At 38.3% G+C, this 13,057-nt stretch overlaps 1 protein-coding gene across 1 annotated transcript in view; it reads right to left on the bottom strand.

Annotated features, from left to right (window-relative positions):
• The window catches only part of INPP4B (inositol polyphosphate-4-phosphatase type II B), a 269,367-nt gene that overhangs the window by 69,923 nt on the left and 186,387 nt on the right, over positions 1-13,057 (bottom strand). The window contains exons 14-15 of the mRNA XM_071555695.1: positions 7,619-7,796; positions 2,736-2,948 (exon numbers count right to left, since the gene is read on the bottom strand). Coding sequence (XP_071411796.1) covers positions 2,736-2,948; positions 7,619-7,796 — 391 coding nt within the window. The remainder of the gene's footprint in view (positions 1-2,735; positions 2,949-7,618; positions 7,797-13,057) is intronic.

Genomic DNA, 13,057 nt, shown 5'->3' with positions numbered 1-13,057 from the left:
TGATAGTATAGTTAAAAAGCAATACGGATTCCTCATTTCAGTGAACAGGAGCAGAAACTGTTTTCTGCCCCCACACCGAACTGGGTGTCTTCCTCCTGAGCATTGCTGGCCAGTGGAGTCCCAGAGGCCACCTCTTTGTTTTTAAAGGACTCTCAGGCTCTCTAAATTCACTACAGAGCTCCTCAGTCACTTCTTGTCCTTCTATATACACCACTGCATTTGTGTGCTTTACTTGTGCCAGGTATGACACAGCAACTGCCTTTTCCAGTGCTCTAAAGATACTGTTCTCCTTTGTGTGGGCTGATAGTAACTCATTACCTTAAGGCGCTTTTGAGGTGTGTTCATAGAAAAAGCAAATATCTTAACTAATGTGATGATTAAGTCCCTCCTGTGATACGGAAGTGCTTTGGAATGGAATATATCACACAAATATTTCAGACCAGTGCCTGATCACCATTGTCAGTATCTGTATGTAGCTTATTGGAAATGCCATTTTATCTGCTCCAATCACATTAACTAGTCAGTCAGAAATGTAGAGCAGGATAAGCTCCAAGTGGCCATATGCCCACCCTCTCTTGTATTAAACATGCCAACATGCTCTGTGCCCTCCTGCAGGGAAGTTCCAGAAGAGCAGAAGCAGCTGGGAAGAGAAGACAAGAGAATATCTATCCAGAGGCAATCTGAGACTCTCAAGTTAAGTATTTTTCATTCAACAGTGATGTTTTACTGCTGCCTGTGTGTCGTGCACCAGTGTAGTTCAATGCATACAGCAGTCAGTCACTCTGGGGCTGGTATTTGTACTTGGCATCAAGGAGACGTGCAACACAGCGTTGCTAGTGAGAAGGCAGCTTTTTTGGAAAAGACTGGTCACCAGGGCAAGAGCACCCCCTCAGCTAAGAAACTGGGAGTTATTCCTTTAAAGATAAATTGGGATGCCTGGGAAGGGGGTGGATCTCACCGAGTTTTTAAACATGGCCTTGAATTCACTTCTGTGATGGTCATAAAGCAAGACAGCCATTGGAAGTGGATGGAACAGGGTCAGCTTAAAGAATTGCTCAAAGGTTTAGATTTCAGACAAAACTAAAATTTGAATTCCAATTGTAAAATGTAACTCTAGCCCTTGATAATGAGAAAAAACTCCACAACAGCAAAGGAGGATACAGTACTGTGCATGCAAAGCAACATATCTCAAAGTTTTTTTCCTTTATAGTTTATTTTCAGAGTGGATTAAGTATTTTTTTTTCAAATTTTATATGCATTTATTTTTCCTCTTTTCATCATGCTCATGACAATTTAACCATTAAAACTTGTATTATTCATCACCTCCATTGATAAAAAGAACCAAAAACTATCTGAAGACTAATCTTTCAAATTCAGAAAAAACCCCCAAATTTTTCTACGATTTATACTGTCTCAAGTTTGACAGTGACTTTGACTCAGTTTAACTCAAAAAATACTGGAAGATACACTTAATTCTTAATCAAGAGGGCAATCTTACTAATTCAGCAGAAAAATAGATACATTTTAAAATGATGCCCTTGTATGTTTTAGTATATGAGGATCAAACATCTGGTAGAAATTTATTTATTTTTTAAATCAATGATGAAATACAGTAACAATAACTTGTTTTCAGAGAAGCTAAGTTGCAGTAATAAATTAAAACTTAACTTGTACAAAAATTCATTTTTTCCAATGCAAAGTTTGTCCCTTTTAGGAAACCTATTGTCATATTTGTATTTCTGAATGTTTTAACAGCTGGAAACACTTGGGCCTTAATTTGAAAGAAAGAACCACTATTCTAGTCCCTCATGTTGTTGAGAAAACAAGAAAAGTGAATTCGAGGCTCTAAAACCAGACAAATAAAAGTATGAGTTATTTATTGTTTAAATCTCATGACTACTTAATGCATAGAGGTGAAAATAATTGTCTTTTCTCTAGAAGACATATATACTTCTCCCCTTATTTGTGGTGTGGATAAAAATCACAGTTCAGGTGCAAGTACTGTGGCTCACAGAAGTTATTAATTATTTACAATAGAGATGAATATGCTGGCATCCTTTACATTTGTGAGAATAATGTGATGAACTCCAGTATGAGCCTGAACTCAATAAAAATAGCTTGAGCATGTATATAACAAAGCAGCACATCTATTATGAACACATCCACCAAAACAATTACTCTACAAAGTCTCAGCCACATAAATAATACATATATTCGAAAGATATGCTAAAAATGCTGTATGTTTAATTCTTTTACACAATCTCAGACATCCTGTAAGAACTGAGTCTAAGGGCAAAAAGTTCTGTTTTGCTGAGGGTTTTACTTCATGTCTATTTAAACTGTTTCCAGCCTGGGGGCCCAGCAGGGGGAGTGGGGAAGAAAAGAACATTTCCCTCATAATAGCATATGCTGTTCCAATCTCCTTAAATCTGCCCAACTAGCAAAGAGAACTCAAGAGCAAAGAAAGGCTATTTTTCTGTCTGGGCAAGAAGATTTTCATTGTCCTCACTGTTATATGCACACCCAAGCAGTCCCACAGCAGCACACTGCACTCGGGAAAATCTTTCCAACCAAGCTTCAAAATCTGTGATGCATCTGAAAAATAGTATTTCAAAGATTTGCATTCCTTTCCCCCCTGCAATATCATGTGATAAGGACACTTAGGGCTTGTAGTTGTTTATGCTGATTTGTAGGGTTTGGGATTGAACAGCAGCCAAGAGTTTCTGCCTACTTACCCACTCTTCCTCATCATACTCCGAGTGATGGGGGATAGAGTCCTGCCTTTTGATGTGAGAGGGCTGCTCCTGGGGCTGGGAATCCCCTGCTCCTTCGGCACTGCTCCTGGGCACAGCTGGCGTCATGAGGCCACAGCCAGGCCGGGCTGTGTACAGTGCTAGAAGGGCACTTCTGACCAGCTGGTCCTTAAATGCGTGCACGAATAACTCCGTCTAGGAAAAGCCAAAGCAATGGAAAGGTTAGAGCAAAGAGCGCAATCCTGCAACCAAAGTGGTGCAACACTGAATTACTCTTGGGCCGAGTAGGTATTTGTTTCAGGCCAACAGACAGTGAGGAACAGTTCAAGAGTGTAAGGATCTGTCAGAGATCATAAGATTTTCACTTTTTATTGAAGTTCCAAATTTCACCTGCAGAGACGAGCCTTACAGGAAACAGTTCCAAGAGTAACCAACCACTGGTCAATAATTTCTGAGTGTCAGATAAAATCTGAATAACTTAGGAATCTTTTCAAATAAACCCCACTACTCTACATTGCTGAGATTGCAGTATCTGCAAAAGCAGTGTTTCCAGAGATAAATTTTCGTACCTGTAGGTATCAACCCAGATATCAGAGCAGGTGATGACATCTGAATTCTAGCTTTATTTTATTTATTTTTTAAAGAAAGGAAACCCTAAAGTATTTTTTCCAGGTCTTCTGAAGATGTTGTTCAATCACTGCAATTTTTCTAAATCCATCTTGATGACTGTCACAGCTGGAGTTTTACAGTATTTTTAAACCACTTCAACCTCCCTGCATTATTCATCTCCCTTTCTCCCCAACAAGAAAAGGAGAATGCTTTCAGAACATGGTCTTTGCCATCTTTGGATTGTCTCCACATAACAGCACTTGCTGCTGCCACCAGTGTGCCACTCATGCCCATATCCTGCAGTGTGTAGATAAGAGTCAGAGGAACCAGCCTGAACGAGCAGGCACACAGGGCTAGAAAATGCCATAAATAAAGGTTGTCCAGCCAAGCTTTGTTCAGCTCTTACACACTCCTAATGCAAAACCTGGAGAAAATGTAGCAAAAAAACCCCAAACCATAGAAGTTTCAAGAGTCAGCATCTCTCTCCCTGGAAAGCTTTACCCCAGTTTCTGCACTTCTTACTTCTATTCTTATTCCATCCCTTTTTCCTACTACTTGCTCCTCTTTTGTATACCTCTACTCCTACTCAACTTATTTTTTCTTGCTTTCCTGCCTCAATACCCCCTCAAAAGTTCACTGACACTTAGACAACAATGCTCTAAATAACGGACTGTTTTCTTCAAGCTCTGGCTGCTGGGTTAGGTACTTGCTTGAGAATTTACTGCTTTTTCCCATTTTATGTTTTAAAAAAAAGTATTTTTTAACATGGAAGGGATGAAAACATTTGGTGCAACTAAATCTCAAAAGTTTTAAAAATAAGAAATTCAAGCATATCTAAGCTATCATTTTTTAAACCAAAATCAGGACTTCCTTTAGATGATTTGGAATTCTTTAGCCATTAGACTTGGCAACCCTACTCATGTCCCTGACAATTTTAGCAGACCCATTATTTCTCCTTGTTACTAACTTGGTGTATGAGGAAAAGGGTGTTTTTAAAGAGTTTTCTTATATGTAGCCCTTCAGGACTGCCTCCTGGTAGTTCTATGGGACAATTCCAGTTTTCCAAATTTCCAGCCTCTGCATGGTGCATGCTTGGAGAAAAAAGCAGTTTTGGGGGAATATTGCTATCAAACCCTAACATTCCTCTCTAAAGAAGAAGCAAATGACTTCAAGACTCTCCTAAAGTTCTATCTCAAAAAAGCCAAAACTACATGACTTGTCTATCCTTAGAAATGGCAACATCATGGTTTTGCTGAGGCTTCATACTCCTCTGCCCCTCAAAGTCTGCCTGAGATCATTTCAGGTCTCTGCATCAGGCACGTCTGACTCAAAAAAGCTTTAAATTCCACAAAATTGTGAGCATTAGATAACTTGTTGTAAAGAATGTCCACTATAACTGCAATGTATATTAGGTAATTATGTGAAAAGTTTAACTAATCTAATTTAATATAAATATTTTATAGGGAAAATAATTTTTAGAAGCAAATTGGTACAGAAGTGAATCTCCATTTTTTCATACAGAGACTAAAATGCTTCTGTAATTAAATTCCATTCAGGGATCCCATTGGCTTAACAGCAATTTACATTTTAACTGCATTTTCTAACAGCTCAGTACAGCTAAATTTGCAGAACATCACTATTTATAAAATTGCATTGAAATCACAAAACAAGTCTATACAAGGAAATGAAAACTTTGCAAATTCTTTTAGATAGTCAACTAAAGAATATTTCTGCAAACAAAGATAGGCATAGCTGGAAAATGAATTTACCAAGCCTTCTGCAAGCTGCAAATGCTGATACACTTGTCAACAGCTAAAGGCTTCCTTAATCAATTAACAGAAAGTGATGATAAAAGGTTACTCCCAGGAAAACACTACGGTAAATTGCAAATTATATATGGAAAAGTAAAACGATGCTTAGGGTGAGGAAATAAGTTCAATTTAAGAAGCAGCAGTGGAATTATTTGATTTAATTTTTCACTTTCAATCCATGAAGCCAGTCCTTCCATTTCTAACTTAAATACTTAAATGTAATTAACATTACTGATAGGTCAGATACAGTAACTACTACCTCATACTTTTAGAAAGAATTGTTCTAGATATCAAGCTTAATTTTACCTTAAAAAAAAAAGAAGATTATATGCTTTTTAATAAACTTGTAGGATTGAACCACAAGACAAATCATTTTTATGACTTCTTCAAACAGCTGTTTAATTTCTAAATTTCTATCAAGTTAAAATGTAAGAGACTTTCTTTTTTACATATAAGAAGTGGGAAAGATAAAAGAGCAGAAGCACTTCACGTGCCTCAGGAATACAAGCAGGCATCACATAGTTCTATCCGTCAGAGCACGTGCCACTCTATCTTAAATATAACCAGGGACATTCTGTTAGTCTTGGTTCTCCTATACTGTACCAGATTAAATAGATAGGATTATTTTAGGTCATCTAGATAAGGCTTTGAGCAATCTAAATACAGTATGGTGTGAGTTCACTCAGTTTCAGGGTTTGAAAGGATATTTCCCTTCCCTGAAGTTGTTTCATGGTCTTTGCTTTCCTCCCCATCTCTTTTCAGTTCTCTACAAAGGACTGTCCCTCCACACCCGATCCTCACCGTATTATTTCTCCATTATCCCTCTTCTCCTCAGAGCAAGTTTGGGAATAGACATGGGAGCAGGTATTGAACCATTCATGCAGCAGCTGTTCAGACAACTGGATTAATCTCTTACAAGCAAAAGGTGGAGGCTTGACAGACATCCAAGGACTTATAGAGGGTGACTCCTCCTCCTTCTGGTAACCTGTGCTCATTATTAATCCTGGCCCTGAAGAGTTCATATGAATATATACAACTAAATCACCAGCTATAAATGTAAAATACCTGTGACTTTTGCAAACTGAATGGATTGTCTTTTTTTGACCCTTTTCTTTAGTCTGACTCTCCAAGAGGCTGTGGCTTTAACAGTGGTTTAGTAGCACAGCTGCCTGCAGCCCCTCTGAAATCATCCACTCCTCCTGCCATGAGGCAAATGGCTACAGCCAACACCCAAAGTCCGTAGCAACCACACTTTGAATCTTCAGGGCAAACACTTCTTTGTCTGATTTGCTTTACCTGTGCATCATATTTCTTTGAACTACCCCTAGCAGAGCAGCTAACTGGTCCTGTGCACAGCCAAAAACGGTCTCTTACATGCAAAGGTAAACTTCAATTGCTAAAATGCCCCCATAAATTCTCTGCTTCATCTCCAGGCTGAATTCTCATTTCCTATATTACCCCTGACATTCACAGTGACTCCAGTGTTCTCAGGGTGACTGTGGATTTACACATCTGTGATGGAGAGCAGTGTTTCTCTCCCCATGGCTCCAATGCTGTGCCTTCACTGCATGTGGCTGAGCTCAATATTCAGATTGGAAACTCTGCCATGGGACAAGGCACTGCTGGGGTAACGGTGCTCAGACCACAAGGGCTGTCACCTCCCAAGAGCTGAGGACATACTGAAATGGTTATTGATAGTGTTATTAAAGCCACACTCACATCACATTGCAGAAGGGACAGCCCATGAAGTAAAGGGAAACTTCTTCAACCTCAGGTCAGAGCTATACTGCTTAAGATTTTTATAGCATAGTATATTCCATATGCTTAAAAGTACTACAGACTTCAACTAATCTCCAGTATGTCTGTGAGACAGGCAGAAAATATTATCTTCCTTAATTTAGAACTAAAAAAACTGAGATCAGGAAGAGCCTACAGCTATAGGAGAAAGAGAATTAAAATTTGAGACCTCCTGGTGCCAACTTCACAGCTTCTTCTTTCAGGCTGCACCACCATTTCTGATCATGCTATAATTCTAAACCCTATGCACAAACCTGGCTTGAACTATCTCCCACAAGCAGCAGCTTGCAGTATCACAGACAGAGAATTAACAATAATGATTTATCAGACCACAAAAATATTTATAATAAACTATTTTGATAAACCACAGAATGTGGCCACTAGAGGACAAAAGAGACACATGAAATTAAATTAATTACACTTTCAAATAAAGACAATTTTTATATATTTCATTAAATTTCTATATGGAAAGCCTGCAGAGATGCTAAGTAACATTCTTTTTCTAATAGCAACATTTTTAAGCTTATGTTAGCAGAGTTTATTTAATATTTCCTGATGCTGTGAAAGTCAATTTATGCAGAAAAAAAACCCCAGCTGTTGGAGACTTGGTTATTCCATTTTCCATTGCAGTGAAGATTTGAATCTTACTTTTTCTGAAAGCATCTTTAAAGAATTCTTCAAGCTGTCTGGAGAACGCTGGCTTGCAGAACTCAGCAGCAGGTCTGCATGGCTTGATATGAGAGGTTGGAGGTGATTGATGTTGCTAAGAACTTCTTTTGCCTTGGCTGTGTTTTCAGGGGAATAGTAAATACACTGGTATCCAGTACTGTAATAACAGAGAAAGTCACATAATTTTAGAATAATTTCTGCTATTAATAACAATGCTTAATGTGCTAAAAGTCTTACCACTAGGTTTACAGAAAAAATGTCAGATAGCTGAACTTCATTTCACTGAACATTTCATTCCTTCCTCTAAGGGTAAAATCAAATCCTTGCTTGAACAGTAGTACCCACCACCAAACAATCCAAGCCGTAGTGTTCAACCTAAAAATTCCTTTGAGTGAACTGATCTGAACATAAGAAAACCATATTTTTACAGGTTTCTTTTAAAAATTATAATTCTGGAGAAACTAAAGTTTTGACCAAGTCAGGTAATAATCACTAAGAGCATAAGGCTCCTTATTTTTCCAACTGAACTCCCCAACACACTATTAACTACTTCACTCTGTCTTTCAAAATCAGCTATTAATGTTTAATTGATCAGCAGCCTACACTGTGTTTTGATTAGCATCAGGGATGTCAAGAAAGTGGTGACAGAGTTCTCTCAAAAATGAAACAGGTGTCTAGTTCGCAAGACAAGACACAGAAATGGGGTGTGGGAGTTAGTTACTATAAAACCACACAAATGCATGCTGCAAACTTCCTACTTTGCTTTCAGTTGTTCACAAACTACTGAAATTCTTTTGCAGGAATTTGACACTTGTGTAATCCTGTGCATTGCTTTTCATTTCAGTCTTTTTCCACATCTTTCACACCCCCTTTTCCCCTTTGTGTCTTCTGGGATCCCTTCCATTTCCCTCTCATTAGTTTTCTACAAATTGGAAATGAAATTTATTTCAATAAAGGACATATACAGCATAAATTCAGAAGTCCAGATGAAGTCTCTCCCATAAAATTTAAAAGGCAGATTTTGGCAAATAAGGATAGATTCAAGCAGTCTTAAAATTAAACCTCTTGCTTAGATATTTTGCTGAGTTACAATCCCAAAATTCACAGTACCCCATTCTATTGTTCTATCTTTCACCAATGCCTCCATTTTTAGACACACTCCTTTGCAGAGGCAGTCAGGATGAATGGCATCTGAGTCAGCAAAGCTTTGCCATGGTCAGTCATGCTACCAACCACATTAAAAATACTGTGTATCTCCAATTCACAGTCCACTACAGGAATTACTAGACTGCCAAGTGAAGTGGTCAGAATTCTGAGTATTTCAGCAAAATGAATCACATAAACTTTCTTTCCTAATGACTTGGGAGAAAACAAATTCTCTGCCTCTTGGAAAAATGAGGAAACAGCCACAATTCTACCTTTGACGTGGCAACATTGTTAGTGAGATGGACTTCCGAAGTCAGATCCACTTCTCCAATCAGGGCAACTCTCAAGCGATCAGACTCCACAGATGGGGCAGGGACAAGAGTAATAATAGTCTGTGCTAATTATAGTGAAGACATAGTCTTGATGCTCCTCTAATTCCCCTTCAGGCCTCTCCCTCCCTTTATCAAACAGCCTTGTTGCAGGCTGAGTTTGGCTAATACTGTTATCAAGCTCACCATGCATATACAACTGTCTCGGATTTCCCTCAGCCTTTAATTCCCTGATCTTTCCACTGATCTCCCACGGCTCTGAGCTTCACTGGATATTGCACCAGAAAAGCTACAGACAACGCTGTAACACAGAGGGAAGAGTGATACTAAACCTGTGAGCAGGTCTCATTGTAATAAAGTAATTCATAGCTTTTAAATAAAGGAAACAGTAAAGAGAGAATGACTCTTCCTTCAGAATGCAGTGTATTATCAGACTTCAGTATTTGGTTAATTTTAACATTTCCTGAAACCCAGAAAGCATGAGACAAACTGAGACTAGCTCAGTTGGTTAAAACTTGGTCGTAATAATGCCAAGGTCATGGGTTCAATCCCCTGTGTGGGCCATTGACTTTAGAGTTGGTCTCAATGATCCTTCTGAGTCCCTTCCAACTCAGAATAGTCTGTGATTCTGTAAACTTCAAATATTTAGTTTCTTTCACAACTTGAGGGCAACTTCTTCCCCTCCCCCAGGAAAATGTGGAATTTTTTTTCAGAAACATGTTTGGGAGTATTACAGGTTTCTAGTTGCTATGCCTCAACACTGTCGAATTTAAGACTAGCCTGAGATTTTCTGTGGTCTTACTGCTCCTGAAAAGACATGACTACTTACAATTCAACGAAGTTTCCTCATCTATAATTACTTTTAGAGCTTGCTGACATGTATAGCTATGGCATATAAGTATTACCACTTAGAAGAAGCAGCTTCCAATAGAACTTATGGAACATTCAACTCTTCACAGGTGTCCTAAGGCACAAACTAGATGAAACTTTTGCATTAGAGTAAAGGCCACAGGGGCAGGTCCAATGCCGGAAACCAACAGCGTTATGAAAACAACCTTTGACATGCAAATTATATTATTACACATGTACCTTTTGGAAAACTCTATAATCATGTCTTCTGGCTTAAGTATCAAAGCTTTCACCGAGCATATAAAACCACACTTGATCATTTCCATATATTGGCACCATCATTAACTATGAACACATGACTGTCAGCAGTCATTCAGTTTTAAAATTGCTTTAAGGACATTGTCAGGTAATTTGAATAGATATTACATTGGCTACATGAGCAAATTTAATTCTGGATTAACCAAGTTTTTGCCTGAGAAGTAATACTGCAATATGCTAAATGTCTTATTTTTAATGACACTCGGAGTTACTCCACACCCGCTGTTAACTGTGCCATTTGTGTGACTGAGTTAAATTGCACCATCTGGAACTGGGGTAAAATCTTCCAACAATGAACATTTGACCTCACATTTTTCATGGGCAAAACCACAGACATTCGTATCAAGAGCACAGTTAAAACATGGGCAGCAAGTACATCTACCCCAAGGTAACTTCAAACTTATGAACATTACTGAAGATACCAGTTCAGTGGCTTACTTATGCATCACATGTATTCTGTCTAAAGTGGAAAGTTATGATCAAAAAGAAATTGCTAAACAGAAAAAACACTCTGGACAGTTCACTGTCTCAATAAATAAAACTAAACCATATGACCAATGTTGAGGTTATGAAAACAACCCTGAGAGAAACCAGAAGTTGAAATTAATTTTCTCTTTTTGTTTATTTCCTTGCAAACTTGGAAATACTAATTTTGAATACCGAGGAAAATGAAATTATGTTATTAGTTTTGTCTATGATGTTCAACTCTCTACAGATCCTTAACTCAAGGCAATGGCTAAGGATGTGGCATAGAGCTTTTTCTGCTTTTCCTGCTGCACTTCTATTTCCTCTCCATTCCTAACTGACTCTTGGAATAACTCTATATCAATGCCTTCAGTTGGTAATGGGACATGAGTTGCAGTGAAAAGAAAGACGAAGATTCCCTTCAGTCCTCCAGAGACCCAAGCAGGACAAATGCCACAATAGCATAGGTGAAGCTCACAGTGAATCTTCCCAGGAAGACTCACTCCAGGAAGGCTGAATGTCCAGGGAAAGCCTTCCACAGAGCTTCAGATTAATTTTAGAGTATCTTTGGATTGGTGGAAAGGTGTAAGCAGCTTTTAATGCAGGGGAGAATCTTATACCAGGAAACTGAGCGTGATTCTAATCAGAAGGAACAAAGGCTGTTGTGCCCCACCACAAGCCTGAAGTGAACTAGTGCCTTTCAGTGGAGCCTTCTCCTGGCAGCCTGCTGGAGGGAGGGTACAAGAACAATGGCAAAGACATGGAGCCAGTCTCCTCCTGGAGCCTTCTCCTGGCAGCCTGCTGGAGAGAGGGTACAAGAACAATGGCAATGACATGGAGCCAGTCTCCTCCTGGAGTCCACATAAATAGAAGTTTCTTGCTCTCCAAAACACATAACCCTAAACCTCCAGAGGAAAAGCTCCCACAAGTACTTCCCTTCTTTTATAGCCTCAGTCTCCTTTCATGCCTGCTTAAAGAAATGCTTCAGGCAGTTCTGTCCAGAGAGTCTAGCAACTGGAAAATACTGTGATGAGAATTGAATATCTCAATGAATAGCTTCAACTTCAGCAGTTTCTCATCTAAACTTCCACACAACCTTAATACACTGATTTTATGGTCAGTGAAAAAGTGTTCATCCCCAGGAAGTCTGATCTCTCTTTTACACACACATATATACAGGCAAAAAAAGGGGAAAGTGAGCAAAGAACAACATCTCTGTGGAAAGGGTTATGCATGACAGGCTGTGGTTTTCCTTTGAGACAGAGATTAAAACAATTAGATCAAACACAGACCATTATTATTTCAACATCTCTGGGATTTTCTGGGAAAAAATGCTATTTCAGGTTTCTCAGAAAATGGCAGTGGGCTGAAGGTTATGAAATTCAGGTAATAGGAACCCAGGAGATTGCAGCATTAATAAAAACTCTGGTAACAGGTATGTTAGTGAAGGAGCACCTCTCATATTTTGACCAAAAGTCTAGACGTCATCAAACAGGAAAGGTGCTTTTAGACAGTTCAAAAGCAAATTAAATTACTATAACTTTAAAAGAAAATCAACAGAAAATCCTTTTCAGTAGTGTTCCAGTTTCAAGCTTGTGCTAATTTAAAACAGGATCATTTCTAAATAGCTTGCTAGAAATGATGTATAAAATTGTAGTGAATCACAGCACCTCATTCAGCTTGTGTGACACCTCTGTTTTTCTTGATGGTTAGAACTGGGGCATTAAAAAACTTGCAATCCCAAGTCTATGTGTTTTGATTAAAACAAAGATGATGAAATTAGATTTTAAATAAGAAAAATAGTCCTTTGTGTATCTTGGAAGTGATTTAATTTATGAACAATTCAAGCAGTGAGGCATTATATGGGTATAACTTACGGAATGTTTGCCTTAAGTGCTCCTGCACAACTGAGCTCTAAAAATAACTTTCTGTGCCATCCACACTGATGGGAAAGACAAGCCCTTCCATTTGATGGAAGGCCAAACAAAAGACTGTATTTGAACAACTGACTGACACTCTCTTTTAGCTAGAAATAGGAAAGGAAAAAATAAAAAGAACAAACCAATACAGCATAAAGAAAAACATTCAAGAATAAATCTATACCCTAAACATGTAATTAATATTCTGCAATGATTTGTCATACTTGAATCATCACATTTCAATTACTTTAATTTAAATGCTATCATACCTAAACAAAATTTTTATACAGCATCAGTTGTTCTACCAGTCTTATGAAGTTCACTCCTGGCTACTAAAGGGACAGACATACCACTCATATCTTATAGACATGACTGATGTTTCTTGTGGAAGA

The sequence above is a fragment of the Pithys albifrons genome, chromosome 5 (assembly GCF_047495875.1).
Source record: "Pithys albifrons albifrons isolate INPA30051 chromosome 5, PitAlb_v1, whole genome shotgun sequence".
Taxonomy (NCBI): Eukaryota; Metazoa; Chordata; class Aves; order Passeriformes; family Thamnophilidae; genus Pithys; species Pithys albifrons.
Note: the sequence above shows the minus strand (reverse complement) of the source record. Positions and strands in the feature narration are given on the sequence as shown.